The 20,850-nt window shown below is 35.7% G+C and overlaps 1 protein-coding gene across 1 annotated transcript; it reads right to left on the reverse strand.

Annotated features, from left to right (window-relative positions):
- Positions 1-8,472: 8,472 nt before the first annotated feature.
- Positions 8,473-10,465, reverse strand: LOC141480918 (uncharacterized). The gene is made up of 2 exons (XM_074171659.1): positions 10,314-10,465; positions 8,473-10,250 (listed from the first exon to the last, which is right to left on the reverse strand). The coding sequence occupies exons 1-2, from the start codon at positions 10,463-10,465 to the stop codon at positions 9,539-9,541; spliced, it is 864 nt and encodes a 287-aa protein (XP_074027760.1). The 3' UTR covers positions 8,473-9,538.
- Positions 10,466-20,850: the final 10,385 nt, after the last annotated feature.

The raw sequence follows: 20,850 nt of genomic DNA on the forward strand, positions 1-20,850 counted from the left end.
TGATTCTAAAACTAACTAAGTTATTAGCTTCAGTTATATTATTGATTGTATTGCATCCATAGAATCCCAAAAGTCCTAATCCATAACGACTGTTCCTATCCAATTCAATTGGTGGAAAAAAATCCGCACTCAAGACACTTGTCCCGACAGCTTGTAGCTCGAACTTTCGTGACATGACTGATGAATATTTTGAAACACATTTCAATTTATTATTGTACACAGCAACAACACATTTGAGACAATTTACACTTTTTGGAAGGTGTTGTATTGTAATAAGTATCATTTTTATTGATACCAATATTCACATCCTCTATATTACAAATACAACACATAGATTTCCGAGGTATAGGACCGTCATTAACATCCGATTCTGAATTTTGATCGTGGTGGTGGTGCTCATAACAATATCTATGTTTCATTATATCGATGTCATCTTGCAGATGCTTAGGCAACTTTTCCCAAACATATGCAATCTCATGTGCAACACATGCAAGTATCACTTCCTTAGGCATATTTGCAAGCATCACTTTATCCATTTTTTTCAAGGTACCATATTTTGAAAACATTCTAAGTGAAAACCCCATTCCCTTGATAGCCTCCCGATCCAGTTTTGGTGTTGAATCCATTTTTATTTGGAAAATTATTTAGAGAGAAACTGCAAGCACAAGTGACCACAGAGAACTGTATTAAATTTCTGTTGTCGATCATAGTTATATTTGATTTTTACATTCGAACATTTTCGAAAGAATCGAGTCAATTCCAATGGTGGGGGTAGATCTCCAAAACTATCGAAATATGTGACTTCTTTCCCACATTTTTTATATGCCACCCAATGTGTTCCTGGTCCACTTATTCCATCTAAATTAACAATAGCTGTCTCGTTTTGTTTTGGACCTGAAGATGGTAATCTATCACGCATAAAAACACCACGAAAATGTGGAATTTTCATTTTTTGTGCATAATAACTGAGATCGAGATCAGTAAGAGGCCTCTGAGGTAGGGGTTCAATTAGTTTTTTGTTTTGTTTGTGGCTTTGTATGGTTTTAAATATAGTCCTAAACCTTTACGGTATGGTTTGAGATATATTCCACTTCCGCGTTTGCCTAATGCTACAGCCTCCATGGTTTTATTGTGACGATTGGCTTCCATTAAAGCCGCTCTGCTGGCTTTTGCCGAATTCACGGCCTTGGTAATACCAGCAGCAGCTCCCGCCAAACTTCCTAGTGCGGATAGTCCAGCAAAAATTGGTATCAATGGTAAAAGTCCACCGATCTTGGGAACAGGAATTATGCGTGGTGTGCGGATTTTCTTCTTTCCACCGGCAGCTTTAAGGTATTTACGTGCCGCCTGCAATGCCACAGTGATAGCTTTTTTGCTATTATTCGTCACAAATTGATTCCCACCAGCTTTCTTCAATACATTTCGCACTTTATGGACTATCCCAGCACCAAATGCAACTTTTTTAATTTTATTTTTCTTCGTTTGTTTCCTCTTACATTTTTTCTTATTGGTACTACAACCCATGCCCATATGTCTTTTCGCTTTCATAATGTTGGTGACAAGTAATGCAGCTGCTCTTTCCCCAATACTCGCGTCCTTCGATTTAACCCTATCCCAAGCGCTGTATTCAAGTTCTTTGTCGGCTAAATGTCTTGCTGCAAGATCGGATGGATGCTTAGAATATTGAATATCGTGTTTTTTGCATTCAATATCTAATTTATTGATTCCAGGGTCGTTACGAGCTAAACGTTGTTTCAATTTTGTACCCGGTCCACAGTATTGATAACCTCCGGTAGATGTAATTCGAAAGGAAGTTTGTTTATTAAATCATTAACAAAACCACAACCTCTTTTAATTTTACGATCACTTTCAATACGTCCGTATCGTTTGATGGTACACATTGAAATGAATAAGCTAATAACATTTATATAGTCTCCAACCACGGCACGATGCGCATTGTAAAACAGAAAGAAAAGTTTGCTGTAGATAATCTAGATGAGAAATTTGGTTGTGGATTGAATGGACAAAGGGTATTCAGACATGGTCCACTACTTCCATCATCAGTTCGAGGACTCATTATAGGACCTTCAAATTGTGGAAAGACGAATGCAATGATATCACTATTAACACATCCACAAGGACTGAGATTTAGAAATGTGTATCTCTATTCGAAATCACTCAATCAACCTAAATATCAGTACTTGCGAAGTGTTTTGGAACCTATAAAAGGATTAGGTTTTTATACATTCAGCAATAATGCAGAAATAGTGGAACCCTCCGACGCTAAGCCTAATTCTGTTTTCATTTTCGATGATGTAATATGTGAAAAGCAAGATATTATTAGATCATATTTCTGTATGGGACGTCATAAGGATGTTGATTGTTTTTATCTAGCACAGACATATTCACGGGTACCCAAACAGTTAGTGCGTGACAATACCAATTTCATTATAATGTTCAAACAAGATGAGACGAATTTACATCACATTTATTCAGATCATGTTTCACCCGATGTAACATTCAAACAATTCCAATTGATGTGTGTTAAATGCTGGGAGGACCAATATGGATTTCTAGTCATTGATAAGGATAGAAAAATAGATGAAGGTAGATATCGCAAAGGATTCGATAGTTTTATATACCCATGATCTTGTTTTTGGAACTTATTCGATCACTGAATATTGTAGTGGTCACTTCACCAACGAATTAAGCTTTAATTCAAAAAAAAGGGCATTATGAATACAAAAAAAGATCCTGAAAATAAAAACAATGAAATAAATTTGAAACGTCAACTAGTAGAGACAACAGAAGCTGTCAGGCAGAAATTCAACTCTATCAAGAATGATAATATTGAAAATCGTACGACACTTGAAAGATTGTATGAGCCCATAATGAAACCATTGAATGTTTTATCATCAAACGCTACTTCTAAATCACCAGTGTTATCACCAAATCATGGAACTGTTCAATCTACTTCAAATTATCCCATGAGTACTCCAATAGGAAGAAAACAATCTTTTGGTAGTGTATCATCTGTGAATAGTGACACGAGCACACTTCAAGACGATATGAGAACAACTCTATTCGAAACACCATCATCGTCCCACATCGATTCCTCGGATCCTGACATCTCACCTGTTATGAATGAAAGTGGTGAAGATGTTTTGATGAAACATTTGAATAATATAAAATCTAGAAATCCAGCATATGATGGAACATTTGGCGTACGTATGGATCCAATTACACAAAAGCTGAAAATGGGAAGTCTAGTGGTAAATTTCAAAGATGGAAACATTTCATTTTGGGATGCTAATAAAGTGAAAAAATATGAATGCGCAGGTAGTCCAGAATTGTATGATATGATTTTTTTGAAGAATCCACAAGATGTTGATAATGAAGAAACTCGTCAAGTATATTCCAAAATATTGAAAATAACGAATGCTCCATATAAACAATATCATCTGAAGAATGGTTTTAAAAATACAAATTCTAAAAAATTTCGTGAAGTTATCAAACCTCTATTAGACTCACGACAATATCCAATAAGAAGTAGAAGTAAAATTGGTGGAGCACTCAAACGAGTGAAAATGGAGAAAATATATAATTCTAAACCTGTGAATTATGTGTACTGGAATTCACCGAAAGAGTTAGTTGCTCGCCTACGACTATTGGTAGCTTCAAAGTCAGCCGGACATACCGGACATGATAATGAAATAATTTCAATAATTGAAGAATTACGTGAAGAAGGTATAATATATTAACATATTCACATGTAATGATCACTGTCACATCATCATTCAATGCAGTAACATTATCACCTTTTCTCTTTAATCATATTGAAATAGAATGACTAATGAAATAAGTGATGTCAAACGACAAGTTGTTAATGAATTACATAAACCTGCAAGACGTAATTTTCGTAGAAGAATAACCACCATCAAAGGTTTTGCAGATCTATGGCAAATAGATTTAGCTGAACTGCAACCTTATGCAAAAAGTAATGAAGGATACCGATATATACTTGTAGTGATAGATTGTTACTCCAAATATCTGTGGACTGTAGCAGTTAAAGATAAAACAGGTAGTACAGTAACTAATGCAATGAAACATGTACTGAAAGAAGCCAAATACTCCCCCAAACACATACAAAGCGATCAAGGGAAAGAATTTTTCAATAAAAGCTTCTCATCTCTCATGCGAGAATATAATATCAATCATTATTCAACATTTAGCACAAAGAAGGCAGCTATAGCAGAAAGAGTGATTCGTACAATAAAGGCATGGCTCTACAAGGAATTTTCGATGAGAGGTCACCACAAATGGCTTGATATTCTTCCAATTATAACTAGTAGATATAATAATAAAGTTCATCGTACAATAGGTATGGCACCCATCAATGTTGATTCAACAACAAAATTAAAATTCAAGGGTATCAATGGAATTGGAGGAAGACAAAGTAAACCCAAATTCCAATTAAATGATATTGTACGTATAAGTAAATACAAACATATTTTTGAAAAGTCTTACACTGCGAATTTTACCACGGAGCTATTCAAGATTGTTAAAATTAATAAAACCATCCCAACGACTTATAATCTTGAAGATATGAATGAACAGCCGATTAGAGGATGTTTTTACGAAGAAGAGTTATTACGAACCGAGAATCCTGACGTATATCTGATTGAGAAGGTGTTGAAGAGAAGAAAAAATAAAGTATATGTAAAGTGGTTAGGCCTTCCTAGCGAACAAAATTCTTGGATTGATGAATCAAATATGGTTTAAATGTATATAATAGTGACTTTTATGAATAAAGTAATATTAAAGTTCATTATTGTTTTCATTTCAATTATAAGTATGTGAACTGAAAAATATTGCAGCGGTAAACATTGCCCCAGCCATTCGCAATGTTCTGTGTATACCAAACCAAATTAATTGTATACTCCATTCCCGCTTATATTTTTCAACTCACGATATTGAAAACACATTATCATTCCCATAACTAATCGCCGTCACTTTGAAATGCAGTATCCAACTCTTTTTGCCAATTATCTCTCACTGATAATGCTGTCTCATAAAGCTTAGTCGACTCCTCAAGCTCAGCCTGAGCTTGCATTCTCGAACGTTGATGGAATTGCTTATCTTTACCAATTTTTGAACGGAGTTCATCAGCATCTTTAGACATTCTAGCCAATTCAACCTTCGCTAATGCAATCTTGGCATCTAATGCTTCAAGAGTTTCATTATTAGCATTAATAGCTCGCTCACTCTTTTCAAGTTCAGCAATAGTCATCTGTGCCTTTACAAGACGGCATTTTGCTTTCCTTTTCATTTCCCCAAACCGATGGAGGGGGCTGAAAGAAGATAGCGGTTCAGCTTTCAAATCACTCTTCATTTCTTTAGGAGTACCTTTTGGCTTCCTCTTCGATCTGTCACTTTTCGTTGCGGGTTTTTTCTGTCGCACAACACTTTTGGATTCTTTCTTTTCTTTAAAGTCAGTGACAATCGATGAAGATGCCTTAGTAACCTTCCTCTTGATTGTTCTAGATTTCTTATCAACACCAAGAGGAAGGGTAGATGAAGAGTGTTTGAGTGATGATAATTGCGAAACGATCGGATTTTCAATAATAATTTGCTCATTTGGTTCTGGCACATCTGCAAAGTTAACGAAGTCGTTAATATCAAAATCATTTATCGAATCTTGACTCGATAAATGTAATACTGGAATATTTTCAAAATCAGTCTGATCGATATCAACAAGTGGTGAACCATCTTCAGCAATCAATAGCGGCATAGAGCTCATGATTATTAAGGTCTGAGGAATGATATGTGATAGCAATAGAATGTGGATAGGAAAGGTGATGATGTTACTGAGACCTCACCATTTATAGAAGAAAATAAACTAGCGCATGCGCTCTTTCATCAACTGGCACATGCGCTCTCTCACTAAACTATTCACGCATGTAACAATCTTTGTCATTTAAGAGGAAAACTTTGTGTTGCATGCATGTATTTTTAAATGTTAGAAAATAATACAAATAAATTCAAAATATATATATATTTATTAATAATAGAGGACAATAACGATAATAAAAAATGAAAAATGTTAATATGTCTCTGTGGATGTGGAACGTTCTTTGACTCTATTCCTCAATAGTTGTTGCTCGTGCGTCAAACACCAACATTGAAAAAAATGGATTCTCCTATTGGGGTAGAGTTGACCAACCTTCTCACACAGATCCCAAGTACTTCTACATGCATTGCATACATGATTCCAACAATTCATGGAATATGTATCACAACGCAAACAACGTTGCAGTGGAGTTGGAACGGCAGCACAGATACCACAAATATTTCTACAGATACCTATATTGTTAAATATTATAGGTTCGGAACACTTCAGACACTGTAACTGTTGTTGACGATAATCCGATTTTGTTCGCTTCGGTGGATGAGAAGGAGGCGATAGTTGAATCCGCAACACGCAATCACTACACATACCAGTACATGGATTGATTGAATCCTTAGGTCTACTTATTTGACAAAAGTAGCACACAATAGCCCCTGCAATCATCATTGGGTAGACACACACTTTTGGTTTTTCATTCCACTCTTTTGGAAACGGCATTTTACTAATTCGATTAGAAATATAAAGAGATGACTTACAGAAACTCTGAATGCTCTCTCCTATACCTACGATCTCTATTTATACAAATCAACATCATGTGGAAGTATAGTGGGATAACTTCTCCTACTATTCCACTCTAAACGAGTCAAGTGGGAGTCGCATCACCTCCTATATAAGTTGACTTGCAAACCTAGAGTTCATTCATTCACTCTCTACAACTGTGAGCAAACAACAACAAGATGAATTCTGCAAAAATAAATGCTGCATTAAATAGAATAGCTGCTGTTGATGAAAACAATTGGATAGACGAATCAGATGATGAGGATGTCAATGTTCCGCTAGAGGAAGTAATAGTTGAAGCAGAAGATGTTGGAGTCGATGAAGATGAGATAGACGAAGTTGAAAACGAGGCCAACCAAAGCGACGAAGATGATGACGTGATGGAGTTTGAGAGGGTCATGGATGAAGAAGGAGATGATGAAGGGATAGAAGCTGACACAACTGAAGGTGATGGTGCTATGAGGATCGGTATGCGAACACTCAATGTCAGTGAGACACTGGAAGATCCCTTGGATTTGTATTGTGCATTGGATGCATACGTATTGATCAGCACAATAGATGGAGAGAACAAAAAACTATGTTGGTGCTGCTTTCGGTTTTATTCGCATAGAAACAATAATGGAGGGTGGTATGCCCATGTCAACACCCACAACACTGTCTCAATTATGGAAATGGGACAGAATTGGTGTGAAGCTTGCGAGAGGCCACTAACAAACTTCACCCGAGTATCTACATGTATTATATGTAATAATGTCCAACCTGTGGCACAATAACCGTGGACCTACTGGTCAAAAAAAAAAACAACAGCCCTTTTCAGGGCTACATTATTCACACAAACAGTAGTTAGTTGTATTAGTATTCATAGATTATGTGACAAATGAATACTTTGATTAATAAAAGTCTAAGTTGGAAATTTGTTAGTCTTTGAATATCTATACATTATATGACAAATAAATTACTACTTTGACTGAAAAGTCGAAATTTGGAATTTGATAGTCATTGAATATCTATGCATATGATGAGTACTACTTTAAATGAAAGTTGAAGTTGGCATTTGTCAATCATTCATATGCATATAATGATGAATACTTTCACATACATATATTTCGTTTGAGATTATAATGTTAACATAATGTTAACAATGGTATGAATCTGTTTCTGTTTGAAAGTATAATGGTAGCTCTGAAAAGAGCATTTTTTTTTATTGTTTCAGTCTTTAATTGTAGCCCTGAAAAGGGCTGTTATTTTTTTATTAATCCATGCAATGATATGGACTAACGCTCCTCATCATCAGAAACAATAATTATGGTATCGTCATCTGAATCAGATGATATACTAATGATATCATCCTCATAGTAGTCATCTGAATCAGATGATATACTCATGATGTCGTCGTCGTCATAATCAGCTGAATCAGATGATATACTAATCACATCATCCGCATTATTATCGTCAACAGCATCTATGTCGTCCTGAATACCTTGTTCCACTCGTTCTGCGAAATCATCAGGAAGATCATAGATTCGCTGCAGAAATTGAGCGAAGGTTGTACTCAAATGATCAGACGTTGAATCTATTTCATGTACTTGGATGGGTCCTGTACTCGACATTGTGGAAGAATGATATAGAACTGGGATTGTTGCTATATTTATATTGGAAGAAATGAAATGGAGGGGGTGAAATGTAGAACAGTGTTTGAGATTCGAAAACATCAAGAATGAAACTCTGAGCGATTATTAGGAGAAATTCTAGTGATTATTATGGAAAAAAAACTAATAAGAGGGAGAGGAAGGGAGGAAGACACTGCCCCAGCCTCGCAGTGCCTCGTGTACACCAACCAAAAAGTGTGTACTCCGTGGAAGGAAAGGAAAGGAAATGATGGACGAGTAGATGATTATATGTCATCATCGGAATTGAGGACATCATCATCGATTAGGATTGGGGATGGCGGAGGACTATCCTCGATGAGGATAGGGGATGGTGGAGGACGTCTAACGTCAAGCTCGTCATCAGCATCATCACCAGAGTCGTCGTCGTCATCATCGTCGTCGTCGCTACTCATTGGGACAATGTCATCATAAGCAGGGTCCCACCATCCGTCAGGATCTGGATATTCCGAGTCATCCAAGTGTCCTTCGTCACTGCCAGTGACATGCTGAACTTGCATCCTGATGTCGTGATCCCGGTATTCGTATGGCGGACTGTGGGGTTCCGTGGTGGAAGAGACAACCTGTACCTGGCTGTTATCCCAGTAATTGAAGTTGTACCCCTGATCCGGGCAGCTATAGGGTTCGGAGGTTGAATCGGGTTCCATCTCGATGCTAGCTGATCAACTGAATGTTTCATCAGATGATTTCTACTTTTATACTTTCGAGAGGGAGTGGGAGAGGAGTGGAACATTGAGTAGGGGTAAATTGTAGTGTGACATAAGACATATTCAATGAGTAGGGGTAAATTGCAAAGTGACATAAGACATATTCAATGAAAGAGATACTTGAATGGATAAAATACAAATGAAATATACTTGTCGATTTCACTATGAAACATGTCTATTTTTTATTTTTTAAATTTTCTTCACATGAAATTATTTACAAGTGATTAGAGAACACAAAAATTGATGTGAGGTATTTGTCTAGAAGAACTTGGAATTGAAATAAAAAAAATAATAATAATAATAAGAGGAAGTGAAGAAAAATGCTCCAACCATCGCATTGTTCAATGTGTACCAAACCAAAAAACAGTGTACACCCTTTATTTCACTTCCTTTTCCTTTATTCAATATAAACTTAACAAATATAAACTTAAAACTACCATAATTAAATACTCCTAACTAACCTAAAACTAATCTTACATTTACACTTCATCTACAAAAAGAGTGTCCATAACTGTCACTATTTTTTTGTACAGCTTTATCGAAGAGGTCTCTGCTTTACACCTTTCCTGCAGAGATGCATAATTCCGATCTATTTCGGCCATTTCCTTTTGGATTTCCCTCCGTCGGTTATCCATTTCAGCCATTTGTCGCTTCATGGTAACCAACGCGGCCTCGCTAGATCGGGCAGCTCGTTCTGCTTTCTTGCATCTCTGCAGAAAAACACTCATCTTTTCACTAACCTCTCCGATAGGCTGTGGCACCAACACCTCAGGATCCGCCGGTGTCGCTGGCAGCGGTGGTAGTCGCGTCACCAACGGCGACAATATCACCAACTCCGGAGAAGGACTCCTCGGAATTTCCACTGCTGCTGGTGCTGCTGCTGGTGTGGAGGCCCTCTTACGAGAGGTCGAAAAACTACCTGCATAAGGATTAGTCCTATTGCAAGTAGCTCGGTACTTTGAAATAGGACCAACCTTTGCTGCAGGTCGTTGGCAAACCTTCTTCACAGCCCTGACTTCCTCCTCCTCCTCGAATAAGTCAGGGCTAGAAGATCTGCACCTAACTCGCGAACGCGAAGTGGTTGGCTGGTCAACCGTCACCGCTCTCGAAGATGCTGCCTCCTCCTGGTCAGCGGACACCGGCAGAATAGACGCCACAGCATTATTCACCTCCTGTGTATTGGTTGCCATTCTGAAAAAGAAGAAATAATACAAAGTTAGTTGATATAAAAAATAACATTCCTAATTTACTTACTCAAATATCAAGTTGGTCGTTGGAACGTACTGCCTTGTTGTGGAGTGGACTGCTCTCGATGAGATGACTTCTCGAACTGAATGTTGTGGAGTGCTCTCCGGAGGGTATCGACTTCGATGCGTGAGCGGTGGGAAAATGGTGGGAGCGCACATGCGCGATGAGGGTAGGGGTGTACATGCGCAAATGTTGGGAGTCGGGGGGCGGGGCTTCGGGGAGGGGAGGGGCGGGGCTTCGGAAAGGGGGCGGGGCTTCGGAAAGGGGCGGGGTATCCAAGTGAACATAATATGCAACATAATATGCAACCGAACACCTAACCTAACGTATTAACGTATTAACGTAACCTAACCTAGTACGCTAACCTACCGCTATGCAACCGAACACCTAACCTAACGTATTAACGTATTAACGTAACCTAACCTAGTACGCTAACCTACCGCTATGCAACCGAACACCTAACCTATCGTATGTATTAACGTAACCTAACCTAGTACGCTAACCTACCGCTATGCAACCGAACACCTAACCTAACCTAACCTAACCTAACCTAACCTAACCTAACCTAACCTACAGTAACTATTAACCTAACCTAACGAGGGAATACTAACCTAACACCTAACCTAACGTAAGTATGCAGCTAACCTAACGTAGCTATTAACCTAACCTAACGAGGGAATACATTCACCATGTTGGTTCCATTAATACATCATCAGTTGGTTTTGGTTTTGGTTGTATTATTCTATGATTTGGATTAATGTTCAGTCCTGGATATCCCAGTCCACCTGATGATGATGGCCTGACTTTATAGTTTCTCTCCAAAACTTCTTTATGGTTTTTCTCCAATACTTCAACTCTCTGTTCCAGTACATCATACTTTTTCATTGTAGTCCCTGTTATGTTTGACATAGCATCAAATTTTTTATTTGTAGACGCTGTTATGTCAGACATTTTTATGTCTACATCACTTGTAAGTTTGTCAAATTTACGAGTGAAAGTTATCCGAGCCTCTGCAATTTTATCGTCAAATGCTTGCCGGGCGTCCCGAGCAATATTGCCTATTGTGGATTGTATTGCAGCTTGTAGGGCTAGAAGTATAACTTCCTTTGCTCCATTAATTTCCCCCTCAAGATATGATACAGTTACACAATCACTCTTGTCAATTGGTTCACTTGTATTTTTCAATATTTTCCTTTGCATGTCATAATGACCATCTTTTGTTAATTTAAAACCATTCCCAGGAGGACCTCGAATGACATTACCACCCCATTTTCTTTTTCTACCAAACTTATCGATTGTTTTAGACATTGTGCACTCTACGATGATTCTCTTCAAACTGATATTTCTGTCATTTACATTATACTATATATTGCAGTAATTGATTAGGGAAATAGAAATAATACAAATAAAATTTTAATCATTTTATATTCATTACAGTAATACATATACATACATACATAATACATTAATATCACATTACTTCTATCATATATTATTAATTATAAATGGCTACATAAATATCAATATTGAATTTTCCGGTTTTGAAGATATTGAATGATATTTCAATCATTGATCTCGGCAGATAATAAATTAATCAATTGATCCAATGGAGTCTCCTGAGATTGTGATTGTTGAATAATATTACTTATCCAACGAATGTTCTCATTTGGATCGTTTTCATAAAATTCAATATCATTATGACCCCAAGGAAGAGTGTGGGTAGTATTCGGAATGATAAATCGTTTATCATCGTGATATGATAATGCAACTTTATTTTTCAATTCAGTATACATATCATGTAACACGCTTCTAAATGAATTCATCTTTCTGAATATCATACCACCTTGTTCGACGATTTTTTGATAATCTTCGCATGTCAATTCATTCTTTATTACAGATCGTTTAACCCCTTTGGCTTTCTTAAATTCACCATCAACAGATTTCACATAATATGCTTTAGCACCTGTACCATAAAAACTCATGATTGGATCATTTGGAAATTCATCTTTGAAGTTACCCAAGACTGAACTTGTTACTGGAATATTGAATTGGTTAACTATACTGTAATTGGATGTATCAAATCTACTTATGTTAGTTTTTATGAATTCATAAAAATTTTCTGTGTTTACTTTAAGAATGAGCGAGTCGGTATCTGTGTAAAGTAAAGAGACATTTTCATCAAAGTGTTGTTTGATGCATCCATAGAAAAAGTCATACATGACTGTTTTAGATAATTCTAATATGGAAAATCCCAAATATAATGGTTTATCGTAATGAACCTTCACTCTACCCAATTGAATGGCAACGAAATTATCAGTGAAAATTGAACAATTTTTGAAATTTGGTTTGGCTATGAGAGTGCTGGCACCTATATTTTTCTTTATATTTTCCCAATGTGTAACGAGTCTAACATCAATTCGATTATCTACATTCTCCATTGTCTTTCCATACACCGCATTATTCATTAGTTTATAGAAATCTTTAACAGATTTGTTGTTAGACCTATTACGCATTTCAGTATTAAGATCTATATAGGGTTTCATCCAGCATGATTGTTTGAATTTCAATACTCTATGTGTATTCATTACAATCAATCCATTTTTGACAGCTTGCTGTAGATTCCTATAATGAACAATATATTTTCTTTTATCATTCAAATTTGGAATTAATTTGGGAATTTTCGATTGTGTACGAGGTGGTATTATTTTTTCGACTAAAAATGGAAGGTCAGAATGTTTATCATGCAACTCTTGTGGATAATGAATGTCCACTTCAAATACATACCCATACGGACTATCAGTACTCACATCCATCACATCGAGATTAAGAATTTCATTTGGTGTCAACCATGTAAATTCACTTGTTGGTAGAGGTTGTGACATACTGTGACCGTATAGATTTGTTGCATCTAAATATGTAATGAATGTGGAAGGTTCGTTGGGATTATAATTGGGTAAAAATCTATTATTTGCTATATGTTTCCTCTCGCTACATTGACTAATTCCACCTCGTATACCTTTTTGAAAAAAGTGAATCATATCAATGTCAGTTAGTAATTCCAATTCAACATTAGTGAACTTCAACATGGCATCCCATGATAATCCAGGTGCAGTGTAATATTGTGCCGGATCTAAGTTATATATCTCTAAACTTGTGGTGCGGAAGTTTTCAAAAATATCACATAGTAGCAATACATCCGACTTCAAATACAAATCAGAGTATTCCCCCAAATTCTGACACTCGAATAAATTCCAAACTTTTCTAGCCCTATCATAATCAGTTTCCGATATATGTTCACAATTGAGTGTGTCATAAAACTGATTTTTTGTCGGAAGTAATGGATAATTCAATTTGTCAATGTCATCAACAAAACTATATGGAAATACACCTTTCTGTCTCATCAAATTGAATTTCTCAATTTGTGGGAAATGTTTGTGCATCTCCAAACATTGATCGGAGGTCAAGTTTGCACCCAACTTCTCCAACGAATTAGTCATAAATTTATAACTATCGATAAATCTCATTTTGAGATAATTCTTCCTAACCACACCATCTTTATCGGTATAGCTGTGTGTAAAGAGATGCTTCGTGAAAGATATATATTTCTCTTTAGTTTGCGGGATAACATCAACTTTCTCTTTATTCCTATACAATTCTTTTATGAATAAATGACAATCATAACCACTTAAATTATGAAAAATGATAGGTATGAAGTTTGGTATTTTGAAATTTAAATTACATTTCGAGTGAGCGGCATGTGATCTTTTCTTTCCTGTGACATGACAATGATCTCTTACTTTGACGTCACCATCAGTAAATGCTTTATTACATATACCACAAGTTCTGGCTGCAACAAACTGTTCTTCTTCTTCGACAGTTTGTGTATCCATTGGTTTAGGGTTTCTGAGATGATTTTCATGTATCTCTTTCAAATCATCTTCAATGCTACTCACAAATTTCTGAGCTGCATCTACACCCCTATATGTAACAAATTTTGTCAAATCATCATTATATGAACACTTTATCAAATAAGCAAATGAATATGGGGCATGTTTGAATGTTTTAATCGTGTATGAACTTCCAGGATTTGGCTCATTCACATGAATCGGTTTAAGCACTGATTCAAAATCAGCATACACTACAAATGGCACCCTCATTTGCCTCTCAAAGTTTTCAAACATTAGTTTATTTTCCGCAACCATTCTACCATATTTATTGATCTTTAAATTAGTAGTTGGTGTTGTGGTACTAATGTGATTACAATCATACATATTATGACGTAAAAGCAATCTCTCATCAGAAAAATATATCAAACATCCGTCACAAAAATATTTTTTCTGTCTATGAGCTGATAGTTGATTAGAAACTAATCTTGAAAGATCTTTGATCCAACAATAGTGACCATTACCGGAGTCATCAGTTATAAACAACAAATTGACATGTCTCCGGAGTCTTCTCTGTGAGTATCGCAATGGACCAATCACTTCATACTTCATTTTACCCTTCTCAAATGTACTCTCTAAACCGTAAACATTAATTGAAATATCATTCCTATCTTCGAATATTTCGATACTCTTATTATTAACTTTAACCGGAAAATCCATACCTGTGACATCTAAAACAGTGGAAAAATGTGGATATGACGTAAGTTCGGACACTCGACTATCTGCAGGATATAATGCTGATGTTATAGCCCAAGCAAAACAATATTGATCTTCATTACGAACATTCACAACAGCTTTCTTCCATTGAATACATTGAGGCAGCTTCACATATGAACGTCCTTCCAGTGGACTGTATTTATTAATGTTGACCTCGAGAAACAATATTTTTTCACAAGTCCAACCTGAATTATAAAAAAAAAAAATATTACTATTCAATCTTATTGAAATTTTTAAAAAATAAATACCTGAGTCACGATCCTGGAACTCAGTCGTTTGTGCCACAATTACATCACGGAATCCATCAAAAACAGCATTCAAATCTGAAGATTGGTCCACTATTTTATTTTGGGAATTAAATGACTTCGTGTCCCTCGAATCATCAGTCTGAAGAATATAATTCCCAAAAACTTCCATATTCACCTTGATGCTTTTATGGATCCTGATGGCTGATTCCAGTAATTCAATGACCTTCTGCCTAATCTTATTGAAAAATGACATGTAGTCACTGGTTACAATCGAACTCTCCACCCTGTATGTAGCAATGCGGCAATTGAATGCATTCGTTATAATTTGAACACCGTCAGACAATTGAACACATGCATTATTTTTATGACTCATGGTTCTTCGGTGAGAATTCACTTGGCTCATAGGAATTGTCACATTACAACAATTGCACGTATACATAGGTGTTGCATTATCCACTCTCACCCGTTTCACTGCAGGCCCTCCTTGGCAACTCTGGAGCTGATGCCGACGAAGATTATCACTACGAGTGAAAGATTTACCACAGTCACAGGAATACATTTTATATAATAGTTCTCACTAACTCACTTGATGTAAACTGACATAGCCAACACTCGTACGCTTCTTAAATACACTCTGATAGGACCCGTCAAGACGTCATAGCCAACCCCACTTCTCAACTACATGCGCCAAGATTACCTCCCAACTGAATGCGATAACAGATGTCGATATACGAGCAAGCAGTGGTCGTTGCGGTCTCGGAGAGGGTAGACGCTAGGCAAACAGTCCTCGGCTGCCGTTGTGTCACCATCGATAGCGGGGCTAGAGCGAACCTTCATCGCTTCAGGAGAGGTGAGGGCAGACCGATGAATACGCATTACTCTGCCACACGTCGTGGAGTGAACATGTCGCTCTCTAGCCGTTGAACGGTTATTGCTGTGACGTCACTCCACTACTAACTTGGTGCCCTAACACCGATGGAGCATTTATTACTTGGAGGATCTTCGAAGTATGCAGACGTATGTTTGTACATAGACAAACAAGCACATGATGAAACCCTGTACCGTGCATTCTCCTACACACACACATAAACACACAAAATCTCATATGAAAAAAAAATCTGAACGATCCATGCACCAGACACTTCAAGGTCACAATGCCTTGACTTCACTGCACAACAAAAAAACTTCACCAAACAACAACCAATAAAAAAAGCAATTAATACGTCATAGTGGTGGGGGGAGGCCGAGAATCAGCTGTAAACAACTACTATTCTCATTCTTCATAAAATAAAAACAGTTGCAAGAAACTCTAATATACCTGAATCAACAATTATAGAGATCGACTTACGTTACGAGAAAATTATAAACCCCCCATAAGGGAAGGAAGGTCACATTTTCAAAAGAAGAAAAGTTTGAAATGATCTCAATTATTACTCTAATGGCAAATAAGTTTTACTCAGCAACAGTTGCGTAAATTGGCACATGACTTTGCCGTTGCAAAATCATAAAACATAATTTCTCGTCCGTGAAAAGAATGGCTGGAAAATGTTGGGTGCATACTTTTTTGAAAATAAATCCCGGAATTTCTTCAAGGCTCCCCGAGTCAACAGGTTTTAACAAGATTTTGGGATTCAATGAATCAGAAATAACCTTTTTTTGCTAACCTACAGGCACCCATGACAAAGCATAATTTTTCAGCACATCGAATATTTGATTCAAAAAATTACTAAGGCTTCTGGCTATAAAGAAAATGATATATGTTTATAAGTTTCACTTACTGATACGGTAATACTTTATATAGTGATTATATTTCTAGAGATAAAAATGAGTCTCCTTATTTTCACAAACATGAAATTGTATTAGTTTTTTCATTACCACTATAGTTACTTATCGAGTTGTACGTTTTCAACGTGGGCACGATTTAACCAATCCTAGGCACAATATTATCCGACCAGTTTGATAATACCACGCCTTTTCAGTTTTTTATAATTTCACAATGATTGCTTTTTGTTCAAACTTTTGATCTTTTTGTTATACGATATGCGTAACTAAATTTTCTACTGATCACTGCAATTTCTTTCTATTTTTTTCTATAATATCAAACATTGTCCTAATTATAAGTCCAAGTCCTTAGGGGTTCGGTTTTATCCATATCTCCCCTTCCACTGACCACAAGATATTTTTTCATATAATCTGATAACGTGTGTGTTGAATTTAAGTCTTTTGGGGATCACAAAACAGTGATGGTTGAGTAGAAGATTAATTAGGCAATGTTGGATATCACTATCATTATGTCAAAAAATATAATCTACCTCTTCTACTTATACAGACAGCAGAAACAAAACATTAAATTTTGCATTTTCAACTTACCTATACCTGGTTTGATTGGATAGATTTTCAAACTTCTACAGTTTGACTTTTGATGTGTAATCGAAATGCGCTACAGACAGTATTTCAAATGATTCTGCATTTTTTGGATCCACCCCCTACTTTGTAGTTTGCATACAGACCTACATGTTTTTATAATAATTTCAAAAATCTAAGGAATATATTCAATGAACACGAATCATTTTAAATTTCAATGATGCAAATTATATTCAGTCGTCATTGGTGATGAATAGATCTCATGTGAGTATTTTGAAATATATTCTGACAAATATAAAATAATTAAGGACTCGCAAAACGGGTTCTATTCTGGGAAATCTACTGACACAGCTATTTGTACATTTGTTGAGTACATCTATGAATATCTCTATAGAAAAAAACTTGTAGGTGCCCTTTTTTTCGATCTCACGAAAGCTTTTGATTGCCTAGACTTAGATCATACTGAAACCAAACTGTACTCACAAGGAATTCATGGAAATATATTGAAGTGGTTCATGTCATACTTGAGGCACAGAAAAATTATTGTGAAACTCAATGGAGCACGATCTGAATTGCATAACATCAATCTAGGAGTACCACAAGGATCTATACTGGGTACATTGATTTTCCTTATGTTCATCAATAATCTGCCAGAGTATATGAATGCCGATTGCGTAGATGCCGATGATGTATCTGTTGCATTTCACAATGAAAAAATGTGAATTTGATGAGAAAATTACAAACTTCATAACAAATTCAGTAACTGGTGTGTCTCTAATCGATTAATACTTAACCACAATAAAACTATTCCTAAGCAATACTCTGTAAAAATCAATAGTATGGTCCCGGAAATAAGTATACGTTACGGGACATTGATTATATCAGAATTTACTAAGTTTTTAGGCATGCTCTTAGACTCCAATCTATCCTTCAGAAATTGTATCGATCATATCAGCAAGAAAGTAAATAGTGGGTATTATGCCATTTTGCAAATGAAGAACATCTTCAATAAGCTTCAACTCATCAATATTCACTAGGCCCTCATATATCCCCGTATATCCTATAAGATAATTGTCTGGGGTAATGCAGTATCATCTCAAAGATTGCTGATATCACAAAAGAAAATAATACGCCTGATTTTCGGAATTAAACGTACAGATTCTTGCAAACCCTAATTTATTGAAAACAATATCCTCACTGTGCCATGTAAATACATACATCATGAAACCATTATTGGCAATTAAATTACAACTCTCTAACCTCTCGACAAGTGGTGATAATCACAACTATAATATCTACAAGATGCGGTACTCGCTTGCAGATACCACAGCATAGAACAACCCTGTTCGAAAATGCCCCTTCCTTTACAGGGGTTCAACTAAGTATACAATACGCTTGCCTGAGAATATTGTGAATGAGAGGAATTACAGAATATTCAAAAATAAATTGACAAAGCTTCTAATTAGTGAATGTTAATATAAAGTAGATTAATTTTTTATTGAGGGACTATGATGCCTGAATGCATTTTAAATGTACATATTTTAAATATGTATTTTATACTCTCAGGTATATGACCGGTGATAATTATTATGAAATTTACTATTATTCATGTGCTGTGTTCTCTTTTTGTGACTGTTCCAATATCATTTGAATTGTGATCTGACTGTAATGAAATCATTATCATTATTGAATTATTTCATAATACTTCACTTGTATTGAGAAGTTATCTAGACTATTGCCAATAAAGATTTTAAAAGACTGATCATTAGAACTATTTCAAAGTACGACAAATTTCAAAAGACAAAGTCAATAATTCGGAAAAGTCTGAAATTCACGATATTGGATGTAAGAACTGCGATGCAAAATATTATGGACAGACAAAAATATCTATTAAAATAAGATATAAGGAATACTTAGCATACTTAAAATATGGAAGACCAGAAAAATCAGCGGTCGCCCATCATATTTTGCAATAAAACTATTCCATAGACCTGACTTCATTAAGATTAGTCAGATAAGTTAACAAAATCATGTATCTAGATGCCTCTGATAGTGCAGAAATAAGTAAACATAATAATATCATGAATAACGATGATGGACCAACACCTAATAGTATACTTTATAGCTTGTTAAAATAATATTTTAATTATTAGATTTACCTAACTGTTACATAAGGACACATTGTAACATTAATTTGAAACTATTACATAAAGCAATTAATTTAGGACACTTAAGAAGCAGGTACTTAAAGGAGGTATGTATGGTATAAATGAGGATAACATTGTAAGTATGTTTAGTTTGATCTTCTTCCTGAAGATGATCAGTTGGTGATCGAAACATATGTCGAGGTGTTAAAATAATGGTTTGGTGTTGGGAAAAACTCCAGTAATATTCATTACTACACCAAAGATTCCAAACAATGCGTCACAAGTCTATATCTAAAGCGAAAAGTGGACTCCTATACTGCTAAAATCAAACCAACAAAATTTCGCTTTCACATTCCAACACCAATAATTTTTATTTATCAGTTCCTGTTGAAAAATATATAGGACGCTTATGCCATACCACTCCTGAGCTGACCATGTTGTTGGCTTATATAGAATGTTGAAATTATTTACAAGCAGATATGTCAGACTACCGTCATTAATTCTACCTATAATTTATTTTGGGTGATTTGCGAATAATTAATGGCGGACATAACTCATAAATTCATGTTGATAATAACTATTTTGATTACGCTGCACAGTCTCTTATAATTAGAATGGCCATTATAATATACTCAATGGGTTTTACTGTCTCGTTGCGTGGTTTACAACCAAATGACGATAGAACGACGGTATTTATGCATGACATTCACGACTAGCGAAATGTCACAAGTATGGGTAATCGACAAATAATGAAGTTTTATGATCAATGAAAAATATTTGTTAACATCGACACCTTACTCTAATACCTAGAAAAAAATGGAAATTTTCATGACATCAATACATTCGTCAGTCAGTAACGTATACCATAGATCACAGTAAAAGTAGTTAAAACATGATAGAATATCAATTACTAAGGTATTATCACTTCAGAACAGCAAGTTTTAACTTATAGACAGGATAAATAACATTTTATTGAGTTTTTCAGGAATATTTATTGAATTATAATACAGGAAACATTCATATTTTCAATAATCAGAGTTGAACTAAACTTGGTGGTGCTATTTTTCGAGGCCTAAAGCGAGTGCTGCTCCGTGAATGCTCCGAAATCTGTGAAAAATCTTGA

This window comes from Leptinotarsa decemlineata, unplaced genomic scaffold (genome assembly GCF_025532065.1).
Source record: "Leptinotarsa decemlineata unplaced genomic scaffold, Ldec_3_MD MMD2_tig00000026_RagTag_RagTag, whole genome shotgun sequence".
Classification (NCBI taxonomy): domain Eukaryota; kingdom Metazoa; phylum Arthropoda; class Insecta; order Coleoptera; family Chrysomelidae; genus Leptinotarsa; species Leptinotarsa decemlineata.

What these genes read in the sequence shown, in the direction of transcription:
- LOC141480918 (XM_074171659.1), bottom strand. Translation starts at nt 10,465, where the DNA reads ATGTGCGCTCCCACCATTTTCCCACCGCTCACGCATCGAAGTCGATAC. An exon ending in ACGACCAACTTGATATTTGA is followed by an intron (nt 10,251 to 10,313) that starts GTAAGTAAATTA and finishes CTTCTTTTTCAG; the next exon opens with AATGGCAACCAATACACAGG.